The sequence below is a fragment of the Euwallacea similis genome, chromosome 3 (genome assembly GCF_039881205.1).
Source record: "Euwallacea similis isolate ESF13 chromosome 3, ESF131.1, whole genome shotgun sequence".
NCBI lineage: Eukaryota > Metazoa > Arthropoda > Insecta > Coleoptera > Curculionidae > Euwallacea > Euwallacea similis.
The window spans coordinates 5,179,854-5,195,163 of record NC_089611.1 but is presented as its reverse complement, the minus strand read 5'-3'; the positions used below and the strand labels follow the sequence as shown (position 1 = coordinate 5,195,163).

General features: G+C 37.3%; 2 protein-coding genes across 5 annotated transcripts in view; both read left to right on the top strand.

The window, feature by feature from the left end:
- Positions 1-15,310, top strand: part of LOC136419594 (spliceosome-associated protein CWC27 homolog) — a 113,657-nt gene that overhangs the window by 19,369 nt on the left and 78,978 nt on the right. The window lies entirely within an intron of this gene.
- Positions 1-15,310, top strand: part of LOC136419599 (tachykinin-like peptides receptor 86C) — a 56,180-nt gene that overhangs the window by 15,806 nt on the left and 25,064 nt on the right. For all 3 annotated transcript variants that reach the window (XM_066406060.1, XM_066406059.1, XM_066406058.1), the window contains exons 3-4: positions 8,711-8,891; positions 9,246-9,357. In XM_066406060.1, the coding sequence (XP_066262157.1) occupies positions 8,711-8,891; positions 9,246-9,357 (293 nt within the window). The remainder of the gene's footprint in view (positions 1-8,710; positions 8,892-9,245; positions 9,358-15,310) is intronic.

Here is a 15,310-nt window from a genome sequence, read left to right as displayed (position 1 = left end):
GGGCATCGAAGCAAAGCTACTTGTTGACACTTATGCTGGGGTTGGCCCATTTGTCCACATGAAAAGAAAGATGGCATCGAGGATATAATCGAGTAAAATTATTCTACAAATGGTATTTTATAAAACATCTGCCTCCCTCCCACCAATTTCACTCGAATACCGGTTTAACAAGTTCTGTCTTTCTCAAAGCAGTCCACTCCTTTATGTGATCAAATATAGGGCCCAATATGACAACTATTTCACAGTTTACTAAACATATGTAGCTTTGATAGAAGGCAAGATTAAGGCCTATTGCGACTTTACGCCTCGCTTTAGTCCTGTGTTTGATTAATTGAACCACTACAAAGACTAGTTTCGACTCTATTAGATCTGGTCCGGTTCATCTCGTGCCAATTGCACGTTTGACGCAAAGGCACATGGCAGATGGCGCTAGTAGGACATTCTCCTACAGGCTCAACAAACTTGCAAAGGACACTGCCGATTTCTGCCTGCGGTTAATTAACCCGAGATCAACTAAACTAATGAAATTTAGTAGGGCCAAAACTGACCTTTGGGATAAGAGGCCTTAATCCTTTCAATTTTTTTTTCACGACTAATGCACTGATCTTCACTACAGCTAATATTAACAAAAATAATAAAAAGAAGAAAAAGTTTTACAGAAGGGGTGAATTATTGGTTCAGCATTTCGACATAAATATTTATTAGAGGCAGTTCATTCGATACCTCTGAAGCTTTTCCCCGCTCTGCTCCAGATGCAGCAAACAATACAAAATGGTGCTTTCATGGTCAAAATTCATTGTGGTATGGATATAAAATTTCTTTTCATGTTGAAAGTTGTTACTAAATTCGATTCATCGGAAACGTGGCGGAAATAAGGTTTTAAGAAAATACATATAAAAGAGCATAGCAGGTGACAAAACAGCAGAAGCGTGTTTTTTAAATTAAAAATTCCATGTGACTAGATAGTGCATATGATATTATATCGTTGTATTCTGAGAGTTAAATAGTTAAGCAATCCAATTTAAATAGAGGTTTAAGCAACGTTGCCCAACAAAATAGCCTCACGTATAAGCTGGAAATAATTGAATTTATAAAGAAATGGTGTCCGTATATTTAGTTATATCAAAAATTGGCGAGAAGTTGAAAAATATGAAGCACGAATTTATTTCGAATTGAATCTGAGAGATGAGAATTGATCTTCGAGTAACCGAAATATACTCCCTTTGCAGGAATTCATATTCTATATTCAAGATTGGGATGTTAAAAAGCGCATACGAAGTCGGTTAAATTGGAACTAACTTGCATATTTTCATTCCACGCTAAACTTCTTTTTAACACTTATAACGTTTTCCACTTGCCGCGCTACTGCAATAGGGCGTGAGCATAAACGGACATTTGCAAGAATCTCAGACCTGGGGTAAAATAGTAAATTTAACATTGTGTTATGTGGAGTTTTAAATTTTCTATCCGTTATATTTTGAAATTTTCATATACAATAAATTGTGTCCAGGTTTTGTCAGTTGTTGACTAAAGACGTAATAGTGTCGCACATAAATCGATATCTTCCACATTTTGGTCAATTTTGAACTAAATGCAAAATTCAAATGGAACATATATTTAACTGAAGCAAAGCTAAATGTAGATTTATGTCTTCTGCACATTCACATCTGTACACCAATTTATTCGTCTTTAGTAAGTTTTGGGTAATTTTAGGTACACTTTTATTCAGGTTCGAAAAAATTTGCAGCCCTTTTTCTTATGTTATCTTTGCGCACCCAATATACAATAAAAATTAATATTTAATTAAAAAAAAGACATGAATTTTTTGCAGGAGTCTGTATACTGCTTGACCACACAAGTGCTTTTTCATTCAGCTATATAGTCACCTTCCTACCCCTATCAATCGGGATCCCCGGTCGGAGCTTCGGGCTACCCAGAGGGTTCTGATTCTGAAGTACTCTACATGTCCTTTTTGTAAAATCTTCTGACAATCTTTCCCTCAACACTTTCATTTTAAATGAGGTCTCAAACACCAACTTCTCGGAGAGGAAAACCTTGACAAATAATCTGTTGTTGGTAATGTGCCGTTTTTCATACGACATTTATAGTCTCAAAAGCATTGCCATTGGCAAAGTTATAAACGAAGGCCACATCAAAATACTTCCTTCGGTCAACATCATTAAACGCTTTTTTTAAAGAACGCCTCGAACAAACAAGATAATTAATTTGCTTTCTTGCACTTCATGAATTCATAGAATTCAATGATAGTTTCTTTAACTTCAAAGACATTATTACATGGCTTTTTTGCTCTAAAAAGTTGAAGTTTGGAGCTGTTTTTCCTGTTTTGCGAGTGGTTAACTTAAAATTTGTTAACACTCATCCAAGAGAAGCATTAGCCACCCGAGCTATTTGTGAATTTAAACACGTTTAACTTAGTAGCGATGTAGTGTCAAAGCATAGGGAAAGTACTACCTGATAGTGAATTTGATACTCTATAGCATGGTGCATTTTGGAGAAAAGTCAGAGCCTTATTTATACGACTTTTTTGTCGAAAAAGACCTATATAATCGTCTCTTAAAGCATCTTCTTCTTATCATAGAACACCCTATATTCACGTAGACCTACTATGAAACTAAAATATTTGTTGAACGAATAGTAACAGGGCATACCTACTGCTATGTTAATAAGTGCTAACTACGCAAATGCTTTTATCACATAAATTCAAAATTAATTTATGGTGATTACATATAGCAGATTACACATGTGTCCAATTTCCAAGTATCCATTGAACATAACAATTCCATTTCAAGTTTAAGTAGGGAATAGGAATTGCATTATCTGAATCAAAATACATCTCCACATCTCTGCCTGTTATGATGTTTCAGAATCCAATTTATTCATATGATTTTCCAAAATTATCTAGCTGAATATCCCCATCTCATCACTTGTAATGAAACAGCGCATTCCAATTAGTTCCATAATCTGAACATTTTACGAAGACTTGTAAACTGGGCCTTTCAAAGGAATAACTGAACACTGGTGACTCGTGAGCTGCTAAATAAAAATTAAATACTGAATAGCTTTCTAACCCTTGAGTTGATCCTTGAGTTAAAGGATAATAGAGATACCTTCTCACCGCCCTTGTACGGCCAGTGAAAACTGCTCTTAGAAATTTTCGAGCTTCGGAAATATCCGGGAAAAAAAATAAATATTTATTTTATTACAGGTATAACTTACACTTTATGTGGTGGAGGAAGAAAGTTTAAACACCGAGCGTAGCGAGAAAGTTTAAACACATAAAGCAAGTTATATATAGTAAAAAGTAAATACTTGAATTAAACGTTCATGCATCATATTGAGTATTCTTAAGTTCATATTTCCACAAGATGATATATTTTCTTGACATAACCGTCGGAACTGGCGGGCAACTATTTTGGAAGACGACTTTTCATGTTAAAATTAGACGATTCCTCATTACTCCATAAAACCGCATAATCTTCATTATTGATATACAGGGCGTATTCAAATTTGGTTGAGGTCAGGAATTTGTCTGTTGTATTGACCTGGATATGATCCCTTTTGGACCCACAAAAAGGCAGAGTCATCGCCCTGCAAACATTTTAGCCTTAAAAACCATCCAAAATACCTCAAAGTAAGTTACTGATGAGATAATGAAAGGATAATAATAACCGCTGAGGTATTCAAACCTATTAGAGCATTTCGACAGGGAATAACAACTCGGCTATCTCCTTTTCTATTATTAGAGCATTTCGATATTAATTTTTACTAACTCGCTGGAGCAGTGGGAGTTGGTCTTATTCAAATACTCTGAAAGAGATAGTTTGGGACAAATCCTTGGCGACAGTTTAAATGTTAGCACCCTGAGTTGCTCCTTCCCTGTTTTCCGTTTTCTCCATTACTTCACGCCTTTGTCCCGATAAGCACTTCTTGGCACATTATTGCACTTATTTATTAGAATTAATAATTGTGAATTGTTTAAGTTAAATACCAGTTAAAGTTTATTTTCTTTTCTTTCAGCCTGCTGAAAATGAATTCAGCAGGCTGTATTCAACCTGCTGGAAAAGCTGGCTGAACCCAAGCTAAATACTGTGCTGTTCATACCCAGTGGAATCAGAACTCATATGCGCTTGGGCCCTACATCTCATTCATCCGAAGACTTTGAGAAATAGGCTTTTTGAGACGTTTTACACTGTGCTACTTAATCCTAGTGACTACTAAGATGTCCCTTTGCATTGACAAAGAATTTCAATTTCAAAAAGTCAAAGACAGCGGCAGAATAATGATGCGCCCCGGTATAAAGTTACGAAAACATTCTCAGGAATTTATGGATAAGTAACGAATTCGAGACGATTCGAAATCATTCTGGAAGTATCTCGTTTATGGCACAGTTCCAGCCGAGAAGAATGCAAGATAAGAGATCAGATAAGAGGGCGATGCGCCATGAGGTAGTTAAATGGGAATCGCTGTAGGAAAGGCCTTATATGTATGAGTTGAAGTAAAAGTGTTCTAAGTAGTTTAAAGCGTTCTTTAAGTAATTCTCATGTTGTTAATTGTTGGATTAGTGTTTAAATAAAATTTGTTGAGGTTGCAGAGTTTAAGCAGTTTCATTTATCGTTTAATCCATGAGAAGGTGCCAATGTATTGTGAAGGTTCCATGAAATAGGGGCATGTTATAAATAGAATGTTTAACAATCAAATTTCAAATGAAAACCGACTTTGTGAAATTTAAATAACCAATCACAAAGTTATTCATTTCAAAGTACCAAAAAAAAAAATAAGAAATTACAAATTAAAACGCAGATTCACTTGTAACGAAACACCCACCAGCGTTTGGTTATAAGTGAGTGTTGCAAAACTAATTAAAAATTGACCTGTTTTTTACTCAATAATTGCCACTAATTTTCGTTCTGCCTTTGTTTTGAGGTGGCGCGGGGGCTGATTCAGGAGAAAAATATTTTAGCTTTCTAGGGAGGCAAGAAATTCGAAATATATAAATATCGTTCGTGAGCAAGTCGTAAATATTCATTAATCGCGACAAAACTTGGAATATCGAGATAATACGGAGGTTTACTGAATGCTAATGCTGCCCATTACCTTTTTTGCAAATTTCAAATTAAAGCACAAAATTTTATTAAATGCAAATTAGAAATTACAAGGTAATTAATTTAAATTTATAAAAAACTGGAAAAATTACAAATACCAAAGCCCCAACTCAGTTTAATTATGAAGGAATGTGACGTGGAAAAACTGACACATTTTTTACTCAGTTATTGGCAATAATTTCCGTTCTGTTTTGGCCGCGCAGTGCCATAGGGACTCATTCGAAAGAGAATATTTCATTTTAATGAGGTTCCAAAAAGACTTTCCTCGCGATGTCCCTGCAGAGCCAGTCCGATGCCCGATGCCCGCGTGGAACCGCTGCGATGCTCGATGTCCGTGTGAAACCGGTCTGATGCCCGCGGCCAGTGTGGAGCCAATGCAATGTCCGGCTTGCTCGGTAGCGCAAAAATTTCGCAAGCTGGAGAGCTTCTCACAACTTCCCGATTTCGCCGCCCAGCCATAAGTTTCGGAAAGCTCCCGGACTCTCTCGATGCTCCGAGCTTCGTCGTGATTTATAGATATTTGCGACCTGTAGAGTTGCAGGACCGAAACGAAATTTAACAAAATTTGCATGCTTCGAATTTCCTACGCCATTGCTCTGAACCCCCTTATCGAATCGATTGCACATGGACATCACGAGGAAGCCCAAATATTTCTCTGTGGAATGACCCCGCAATGTCTCGCAGCCCAGAGGGAACCGAAATTATGTGTCCGTTTTGCCAACCATGTCGACCACAAAGCGAGTGAAAAAAGATGTGGAGCCGGAAAGTTTGCAAAACATCCAACATTTCACTCAAAGGTGATTAATGGGAAAACTATAATATGCTAAACTGAAAAATAATAAGTAAAGATGGCGGAATTCTAACCGGCGATTTCTCTTGATAAACAGTTTGACCTTCTAAGCTAGAGATATATACTGGTGGGCACTTAACCCTATGTTACGTGTAATGCTGGATGGTTGTTACAGAATTCATTTTGCGCACCATTTATTTATTTGCTTTAAGTTATCAGCAAGAGATCTTTTATTTAGCAAACTGCAAAAAATCTTAAAACAGCAGTAAAACACGAATACCTCCTTTCTTGAAAGTTGCTTACATTTTAAAGACTATTTCATCTCATTAGACGACCTCCGCATAAAAGTTTTTAGGACGCTTCCAATAAAAATGTCCTTTGGGGCCATAACACGGGGCCATGGCAAATAGTTTACCACACGGTTGGTAATTTTTATGCTTGTTAGTTAATATTTAACCTTGCCACTCACAATCATGCCAATTATGCGCCCGAGACGAAAAAATACTTGAAACGTTAGTATATATAAATTCACTATATATAGGGTGTCTCAAATTGAATGTTTTTACGGAGCGTTTCAATTATCATCGAGGTTAGAGGCACGAGTAAAAGTTAACATACAGAGTGTTTTAAAAAAACTCTGCATTCTGCAACTCCTTTGCATTTCATTTATCTAACAAGACATTGAGAAAGTGAAATCGGGCTCCGATAGTGTTTTTACCGTAAAATATTCCGCAATTAATTAGAATTACGAGTTTTTCCTAATGCAGCACTGTCGACCTCAGTTTTTACATTCTCGATAAAATTGTGGGAAATACAGCGATGGTCCCAAATTGCTGTTCCTAAATCATTCTGTATCTACGAAACCGAAATGATAACGACTTTTCTATCTTTAACAACGAGGTACTCTAAACGAAATGTTTCCTCACACATGTGTAGACTATTTCTGGCAAGTTAACTGTTAGAGATGGGGGAAGCTTGAATTATAAAAGTTTTATTGTTATAGAACTACTAAATCATCAGGAAATATTAATGGAGGAAACAAAATATGTAATATAGCAGAGTTAGGAAAATGTACAAAGTTGGAAAAATTCTCCGCTATGGATATTTGCAAGCAAATTTATATTTTGTAAATTAAGCAGTACTAACTGCTTATAATTATTATACTCTCTGCTTTATTTCCCTCCAGTATCCTAAAAAATACAAGGTGTTACCTAATCATGCGGCACAATTAAAATTGGACATTCCTTAGGTCCAAGTAACGAAAAAACTGCCTATAAACATATGTCGCTAATAACGTTATTGCAGAAATACAGGTTGTTCATTCAATCAAGATAGGTCTTTGGTGTTCTGTAAAACAGCAAAATTTGAAAAAAGATATATATATTAGGTGTACAACTTTGCTTCCGCCGTTTTTGAATAGATGTATGTAGCGGTAAGTAATGATCGAAATAAATAACCCCATGTGGGCATGCAGGAGCCTTGGGCACCTGTTAACATAACCTCATAAAAATATTAGTCTATTTGTGTCTTCATCATAAAGTTATTCGCAATTGAAAATGTCAGTGTACGAGCCAAATTCTCGTCATTTGCGGGAGGTTTTACTTTTCTGCTTCAATATGAAGAAATCTGCTGCTGAGGCTCATCGAATGCTCTCAGATACTTATGGGGAAGCCACTATTAGTGAAAGGACATGTCGTGAGTGGTTTCAGCGCTTCAAGAACGGTGATTTTCACGTCGAAGACCAACATAGCGGTGGAAGAAAGAAGGTTTTCCAAGATGCGAACTTGGAAGCATTACTTGACGAAGACTCGTGTCAAAGTCAACAAGAATTGGCACAATCATTGGGAGTGACTCAACAAACAATCTCAAAACGCCTCAAAGACATGGGAATGATTCAGAAGCAAGGATATTGGGTGCCGTACGAGTTGAAACCAAGAGATATTGACAGGCGTCTGTTCGCTTGTGAACAGTTGCTTGCAAGGCAAAGACGGAAGGGATTTCTGCATCGTATTGTGACTGGGGACGAGAAATGGGTTCATTACGATAATCCCAAACGCAAAAAGACTTGGGGATATCCCGGCCATGCTTCCACGTCGACGGCCAAACCGTCTATTCATGGTTCCAAAATCATGCTCTGTATTTGGTGGGATCAACTCGGCGTAATATATTATGAGCTGTTACAACCAACTGAAACAATCACAGGTGCTCTTTATCGAACCCAATTAATGCGTTTGAGCCGAGCATTGAAAAAGAAACGGCTGCAATACAACGAGAGACATGATAAAGTGATTTTGCAGCACGATAATGCTCGACCCCATGTTGCGCAAGTGGTCAAGAAATACTTGGAAACATTGAAATGGGAAGTCCTACCCCACCCGCCATATTCTCCTGACCTAGCTCCTTCTGATTATCACTTGTTTCGATCCATGGCACATGGGCTAGCTGACCAACACTTCCGGTCTTATGAAGAAGTAAGAAATTGGATAGAATCGTGGATCGCTTCAAAAGATGTCCAATTTTTTCAACACGGGATTCGTATGCTGCCCGAAAGATGGGAGAAAGTAGTGGCCAGCGATGGACAATACTTTGGATCCTAAAGGTATAATTAGTTTTTTACAATAAAATCGCGAAATTCGGAAAAAAAACGGCGGAAGCAAAGTTGTACACCTAATAATTCATTGGGAAATGCTATTTTCCGTAAATCACCCCTAGGCGAATCCCACTCATTATGCAAAAGTATGCATATCCTAACTTGTTGCATAAATAGCTACTATTAGCTATTACCTACTTGTTTCAGAGTTGGCCATATAACACAAGTCTGCAATATTTGGAATATGGAACGTTGCAAGAGCACCCAGTAAAAAACGAAACAGACCCAGATTTTCCAAGATGGATTCAAGCAGCGTGGATTAGTGTATTTGGAACCATGATTTTCGTTGCAGCTTGTGGAAATTGCATAGTGATATGGATCGTTACAGGTAAGAATTTCGCTTCAGATTTACATATCCAATAAAGCAATCATATAGGAATTTACCCTTGTGATGGACCCCATCTCCCCTATGATGCGATCCATTATAGGGGTGACTCCATCGTGCTGACCTAAGGGTTACCGGCTTGAGTAACATTTGTGTTCAATTATAAAAATGAATGGGTGGTAACACACACAGTACGGATGTAAATTGATTCTTTCTCTTTCTGTTTCTCTTTCTCTTTCTCTTTCTCTTTCTCTCTCTCTCTCTCTCTGTGTGTGTGTGTGTGTAGTGTTTCGCTTAGCGTATAATCGCTATTATGCATGTTTCGCCATTCTTAATACATACATATTTCTGTTTCAGCTCATCGAAGAATGCGAACAGTTACCAATTACTTCTTGGTCAATTTAAGCGTAGCGGATCTGCTGTTAACCTTATTTAACTGCATATTCAATTCAATCTACATGATCCAAAGGTGGGTTTTCTTTACAGAGCATTTTTAGAAGCATTATCATTTGGAAAACTAGATGTTTGCCCTATCTGACACTTATATTTGCTCTTCTATTGCATGCCATGGTAGCACACCAAAAAACTTAGTTGAAAATATCTCGAAACGATCACTGAATTTAAAAACTTTATATCTGAAAAGTGGTGAAAGATATGAGTTGTTATTCGCTAGCACCCTATACTAATTTGTACGAATGTTCCTGGGACACCATGCATACTTGTTTAGTATATTAACAGAAAATATCGAGTAAATGAAAGATAGAAAAATGTGTACGAGGGAGATAAAACCATGGATTGCTCGGTATTAGCGGGCAATAGATCCGCTAGCGAGACCCAGGAAATATATAGCCATACGGGGTGATATGTATCAACATAGAGTATCAACATTGTCGAAATAATTACCTCATATTGCAATATATTGCTTAATTAATTATCCCACGAATTCGTGTTGAGTAATTCCCTTAAATTACCATTCTGAACATTTATTTCGGGAGCAATGAACCATCGAGAGTCATTCCCAATTCCGGGTTACAATCAATACAACAAATACAAACTATTTTCGGACATTCAGGTCTGTTCAACCTCTCGATGACCCCATGAAGGACGATTCGTATCCTTGGTCAGGTCATGATTCCATTACAGTCTCTTCACGTTCAGGTCAAATATTGGAATTATGCGTCGAGTGAGCGTGAATGTGGTTAAAAAACGCAATAGTTGACCTAGCCCTGCCTGACCGACAGTACGAGTGGTCCGTTTGCTAAACTGTGTAGGTCCCATCGATCCGTATAGAACTTCAAGCGTTAAGCATTCAATTCGGGAGTTAAACGAAAATCTACTAATTCAACTTAAAAGGGATATTAGGACTTTTTGTAATTTTTTTAATATCGTATTTATCTCGTTTATCTCACCTAAAGAAATTATCCGTTCAAACAACTTTTCGAGTCATTAGCTCCACGTTTAAACATATAATGATGCCGAGTACTAAATCCAAATGAAATCCCTTAGAAATCAGATATGAAACTTCCACTTGCCAATTAATGAAATAATCCGGACATATTTTAAATGACGATTAATTTACATTTCTATTCAGCATCATTTTAGTAGCTGATAAGGCAGCATGTTCGCTTTGCATAATCATAATAAATTTTTTCCATAAAATAATTGCTTAATCTTTGCTTTAAATTCAAGAAGAATTGCTAAGAAACGTTATTACCAATGGTGCGATTTATTGAATTCACAATTAGGTTTTGCTGGGTTTAGGGGTAGCAGGTCGTGACGGCTGAATTAGGCGAATAGATATAATATTGGATTTAAATTCGAATTAACTGAATGTTCACCTCATATCCAGATAATCAAAAATAAACCGGAATCTCCTGCAATTTAATTAGAATAAATTTAAGTACGTCATACGCTAATGCAGGAATTAATTAGTGTTTTCGGTTAGAAGTTTTAGCAAAGCTTTTAATCGATAATGCAGTGCCTTTATATGCAAATCATCCAGGTCTGTTACTTTTTATCATATGAAAATTAGATCTAAACCAACAGCCTCTAAAATGAGCGACAGAGTGGTACTTTTCACGTTGGTGCCTATTCTAACAAGGATTCCTCCTCCTCTCCATCCATAAGCTATTCAAAATGGCATAGAGAAAGTTTTCTTTAATTTTTTTTGCCTTTAATTCAAAAATGGATCTGTCGATTTTTGACCCACATCCTCGAATCAGGATACTGAGACCGATAAAACGATTGGGACGAAGGGGAAGGAGAATGAATTTTTTTGTATATTGTAATATATGGGGTGGAATCTCCATTGCATGGCCTCCCGAATTTAAACGTTCCTCTTGAATCTCAATTGGCTCAATTAACTTAAACCTATTTTTCACGAAGAAAACGTAACAGCGATGGCTAGTTTCCCAACGAAAGAAAGCACTCTATTACACTGATACTTGAGATGAGTTAAGATTTGAAGGTAAATACCATCAGAGAAGAATTTATAAAACGTCTTCACGTAGAGGTGATATGTTTTAGACTCTCAGACCTACTGAGCGACAAAAATGAATCCCTTTGACGAAATCTCAAGTCTGTTTGCCTATTTAAGTAGTGATGTCACAGTAGCTCATACATTTCTTACTGTAAAGTGCACTATAAGTCGTATCTGTACCTGCACCTTGACCTGAAAAAGTGACAAAAATTTGCAAGCTTTTTTCCCTATTGTCGGCTACAGTTTCAGATCGATCTAGCTACGAGTAGTCGCAGGGACCCATTAGAAAAGATGATGAATAATGATGAAGAAAAATGCTAACTCTTTCTCGTCATTTTGGTGTGTAGCGGGAGGAAAATCTGGGAAAGTCGAAACGTGCAAACTTCTTTTTAGTTATGCCGCGACACCAATCTTCAATATTCATTAATCGTGACAAAACTACGAGGATGGAAAGCCATCAAGGAACCTTCAAGAATTTATTCCCACTTGTTGGAAGTGGTTGAACAAGGAAATTGTCGGGACCTCCTAAAGTTGCGAAGTTTTTGCGTTTGCACGGCTCGTTTCTGGCAGGAAAGGCCATTATTTAAATTATTATTTTATTTACTACAACGCAAAGGGACACATTCTGGACTATCGTCCTGCGCTAGAAGCAATTTTGCAGGTCGCAGCATAAAGTAGTGAATCTGCAAGTCGCGAGAATGTCAAAGATTTCATTTTGAGGGCACATTGTGACTTTTCCATTACAGATACCGTAATGCGTCCAGCTCCATAAAAATGCTTCGAGTTTTCTCTATCGATTGTCTGTCTATCACATTTCCTCTCAAATATCTAGAAATCGCTTTAAATTCAAGACGAAGCAAAAAAGTCGGAAAATTTGCCATTTGTTCAATCCGAAGAAGTTTCAAGAAATCCGGAGGGCTACTTTGATGGACGAGAGATAGACTGATTTTATTTTTGTTTTTAGTCGATTGTTAGAGTCAGATGGTCTGATGTCCGTACAGGTCCGAATGCGATATCCTAACTCAATGTACATATTCAGCAGAGTCAGCAGTTGTCCATCTGTTGGAATTTGTGCTGAATGACACGCTACCCTTCACATACATTTAAATGGGAGTTGACCTCAATTTTGCTCCGAATTTCGAACAATTGTACAACAGTTACAGATCTGGTGCCTCTGCCGAACGATCCCGTTTTCAACGATTTGATAAATGTCATTCCGCGAAGAGCAACGATTTATTAACAAGTCAACAACTAAACTCTGGTTCAAGAGGAACAAGCGCGATGAATGAATAAAATAAGGGAAATATAGAATAATAAAGTATCATTAGGAAGTATTTTGCCTCGACCCCTGACTGTTTTGTGCCGTATTCCCAAAAGAAATCGCATAATTAAAACTCCCAAGTGCGCCGTATTTAGGCGTAAGTGCGAAATAAAAGTCTGCAACTCGAGCTGCAAACATGACACTTTATTTTATTTCTTTTGAAAAGTGAGAACGACAAGAAATATATGGAGCCTAAGAAATACATTTTAAGGCAATCCCGATAAGTTTTCTGACCAATTTCTATGAAAGATTCGACACAAATGTTCAACATCACATCATGTGCCATACTCACTGCAAATATTTTCAATCATCCAGTTTCATTCACGGATCTTAGGAAAATGTGTTACCGATAATAAATCGATAAAATTTTGGGCTTCAAGCCATGAAATTACGTAGAATTTGAGCATCAATATTCATGAATAGATTCATTGATGCATAGTTTCCAACAGTTAATCCAGTGTAGGCACAATTTCCTATAAGGTCAGATGGTAATAAACCAGCGTTAACAACATTATCACGGGCGATTCAAATTATCAATTCCATCGATCACGGTTTGGGCAAGCACTGTAAGATTTATTTTGTATTGTTGAGACCGTGGTTGACCGCGCGCATTAATGTGGACACAGAGCAAATCAGTCACACTCTATTCAGGGTCAGTTCAAATATTACACAATCCATTTTCTATTATTTGACCGTGCGTGCTACAATGATACAAAAAGAATCTTTCAATGTTTGACCAGTGCGGGACCTGACCGATAATATAAATCAGCATTTAATATTTTTATGACGAATTTCACGCTGCTGCGTGCATAAATCGTCAGTTATGATGCACGAGTAATAAAAATTGGTTTGTCTTAAGCGGCAGCTCACAGCGGTAAAGAATACAAATGCACTTTTGTGCAGGCTGCGAAGGGCATAAACCGTCGATTATGATTCATTCGTAATAAAAATTGCTTTATCTTCGGCGGCAGCCCGGCGGTAGTTTAGCGACAACTTCACTTCCGACGGTGAATACAAATGCGCTTTTGTGTAGGCTGCAGGGTGCATAAAACGTCGTTTATGATGTATGTATAATAAAAAGTTGGTCCATCTTCAGTAGTAGCCCAACGGCAGCTCAATGACAATTTCACATCCCAGGACGAATACAAATAGAGCGAATAAATTTATTGTTATTTATTTTTAAGTGCCGAAATCAATGCCAAATCTGAATTCAACGTTAAGTTTATAAATCTGGTTTTAACGATGCCCTCCTATTTCCTTTTAGAAAGCATATTACCCTGTTAAGCGCAAATCGGGAACTAAAAGAAAAATCATGCAAACTTATTAATAAGCAAAAGTTCTTTGTGGAGCTAAGTTTCTTGGCATCTATTGATTTCAAACATAATAATAATGGCTTTGCAAGATATTTAATTGCAAAAGCCAACATTGCCGTAGAACTCTCGAAATTCCTAAAAATGTAAACGGTAGAAAGTTCAAAATCAAACTTCGCAGAGTAATTTTTTTGGACGAGACTTGGATATTTTCTAAAGGAAATCCAGGAAAATCTTACCAAGATTTTTCAATAAAAAGTGTTACACGTCCATCAGGCTTTGAATGAAAAAGGTTTATTTTAGTGAATGCCGCCACAGAAAAGGGCTTTATCCGGATGCCGGTTTAGTATGTAGTAGACGAATAAATTGAATCAGAAAGACATGAAGTGCTTCGTACTCCCCATATCGATGCAAATTTAATGCAGTGGAGTTAATATGGGCCAATGCAAAACGATACTTTTACAAAACTTGTTGAGCATATGGCAAGAAGCTTTGAATCGGGTAAAAGAGACCTACGTCTGATTTTGTTTCGTTTTGATCCTGTAGAAGTTACTCAGTGCAATGTTCCTTTTCTGTTAACTTTACAGTCACTATGCGCAAAAATGGGGACGTATTTTGTCCAGTAATGTTGACTTTAACTGACACCTCAAAGCCATATCTAATATTTTGCTCCATTTCTGAGTGACCGCAAAGCAGACTTGCAAAAGATAAATCTTCTATTTAGTGATTGGTCACTTTCATATCTCACGGCTAACGGTTGATTCTCGCTAAACCTGTCCGTCCCATATCCATTTCACAGCCGTTCCGTAATCTATAGCAGACCAATTGCGCATGTGCACATTTAGCCAGGCTCAGTGCACTATCAAATTCTAAACAATGTATACCGAACGCATATGGTATAGGAGCGGGACGCACACGAGCTTCGATTTGGCGGTTTCGTATCTCACGGATAGATTGGAAATGAGCCGGCACATCTGGAAACGCCTACACGTTCAGTAAAATATGCAACACACAGAAATGACCCATCGCATCTGGAGAATAAATCCATTTCCGTGTATCTAACCGGAAACGCCTACATATCCATTCGGTAAAATATACGGAAAACTGCACATTGTGGTGGAAGAAGAGACAAAACTGTTGTCTATTCGTCTTCAATAACGCCTCAAGTTCAATAATGAGTGGGACGCCTTACGTGTGCCTCGATAAATTGATACTCTACACATAGTTTCTGTGTATAGCGAATTTTAAAACAATTAATAATTAATTAACTGGGACCTAGATTATGAATCTAACACAGCTGGCTGGTTAAATT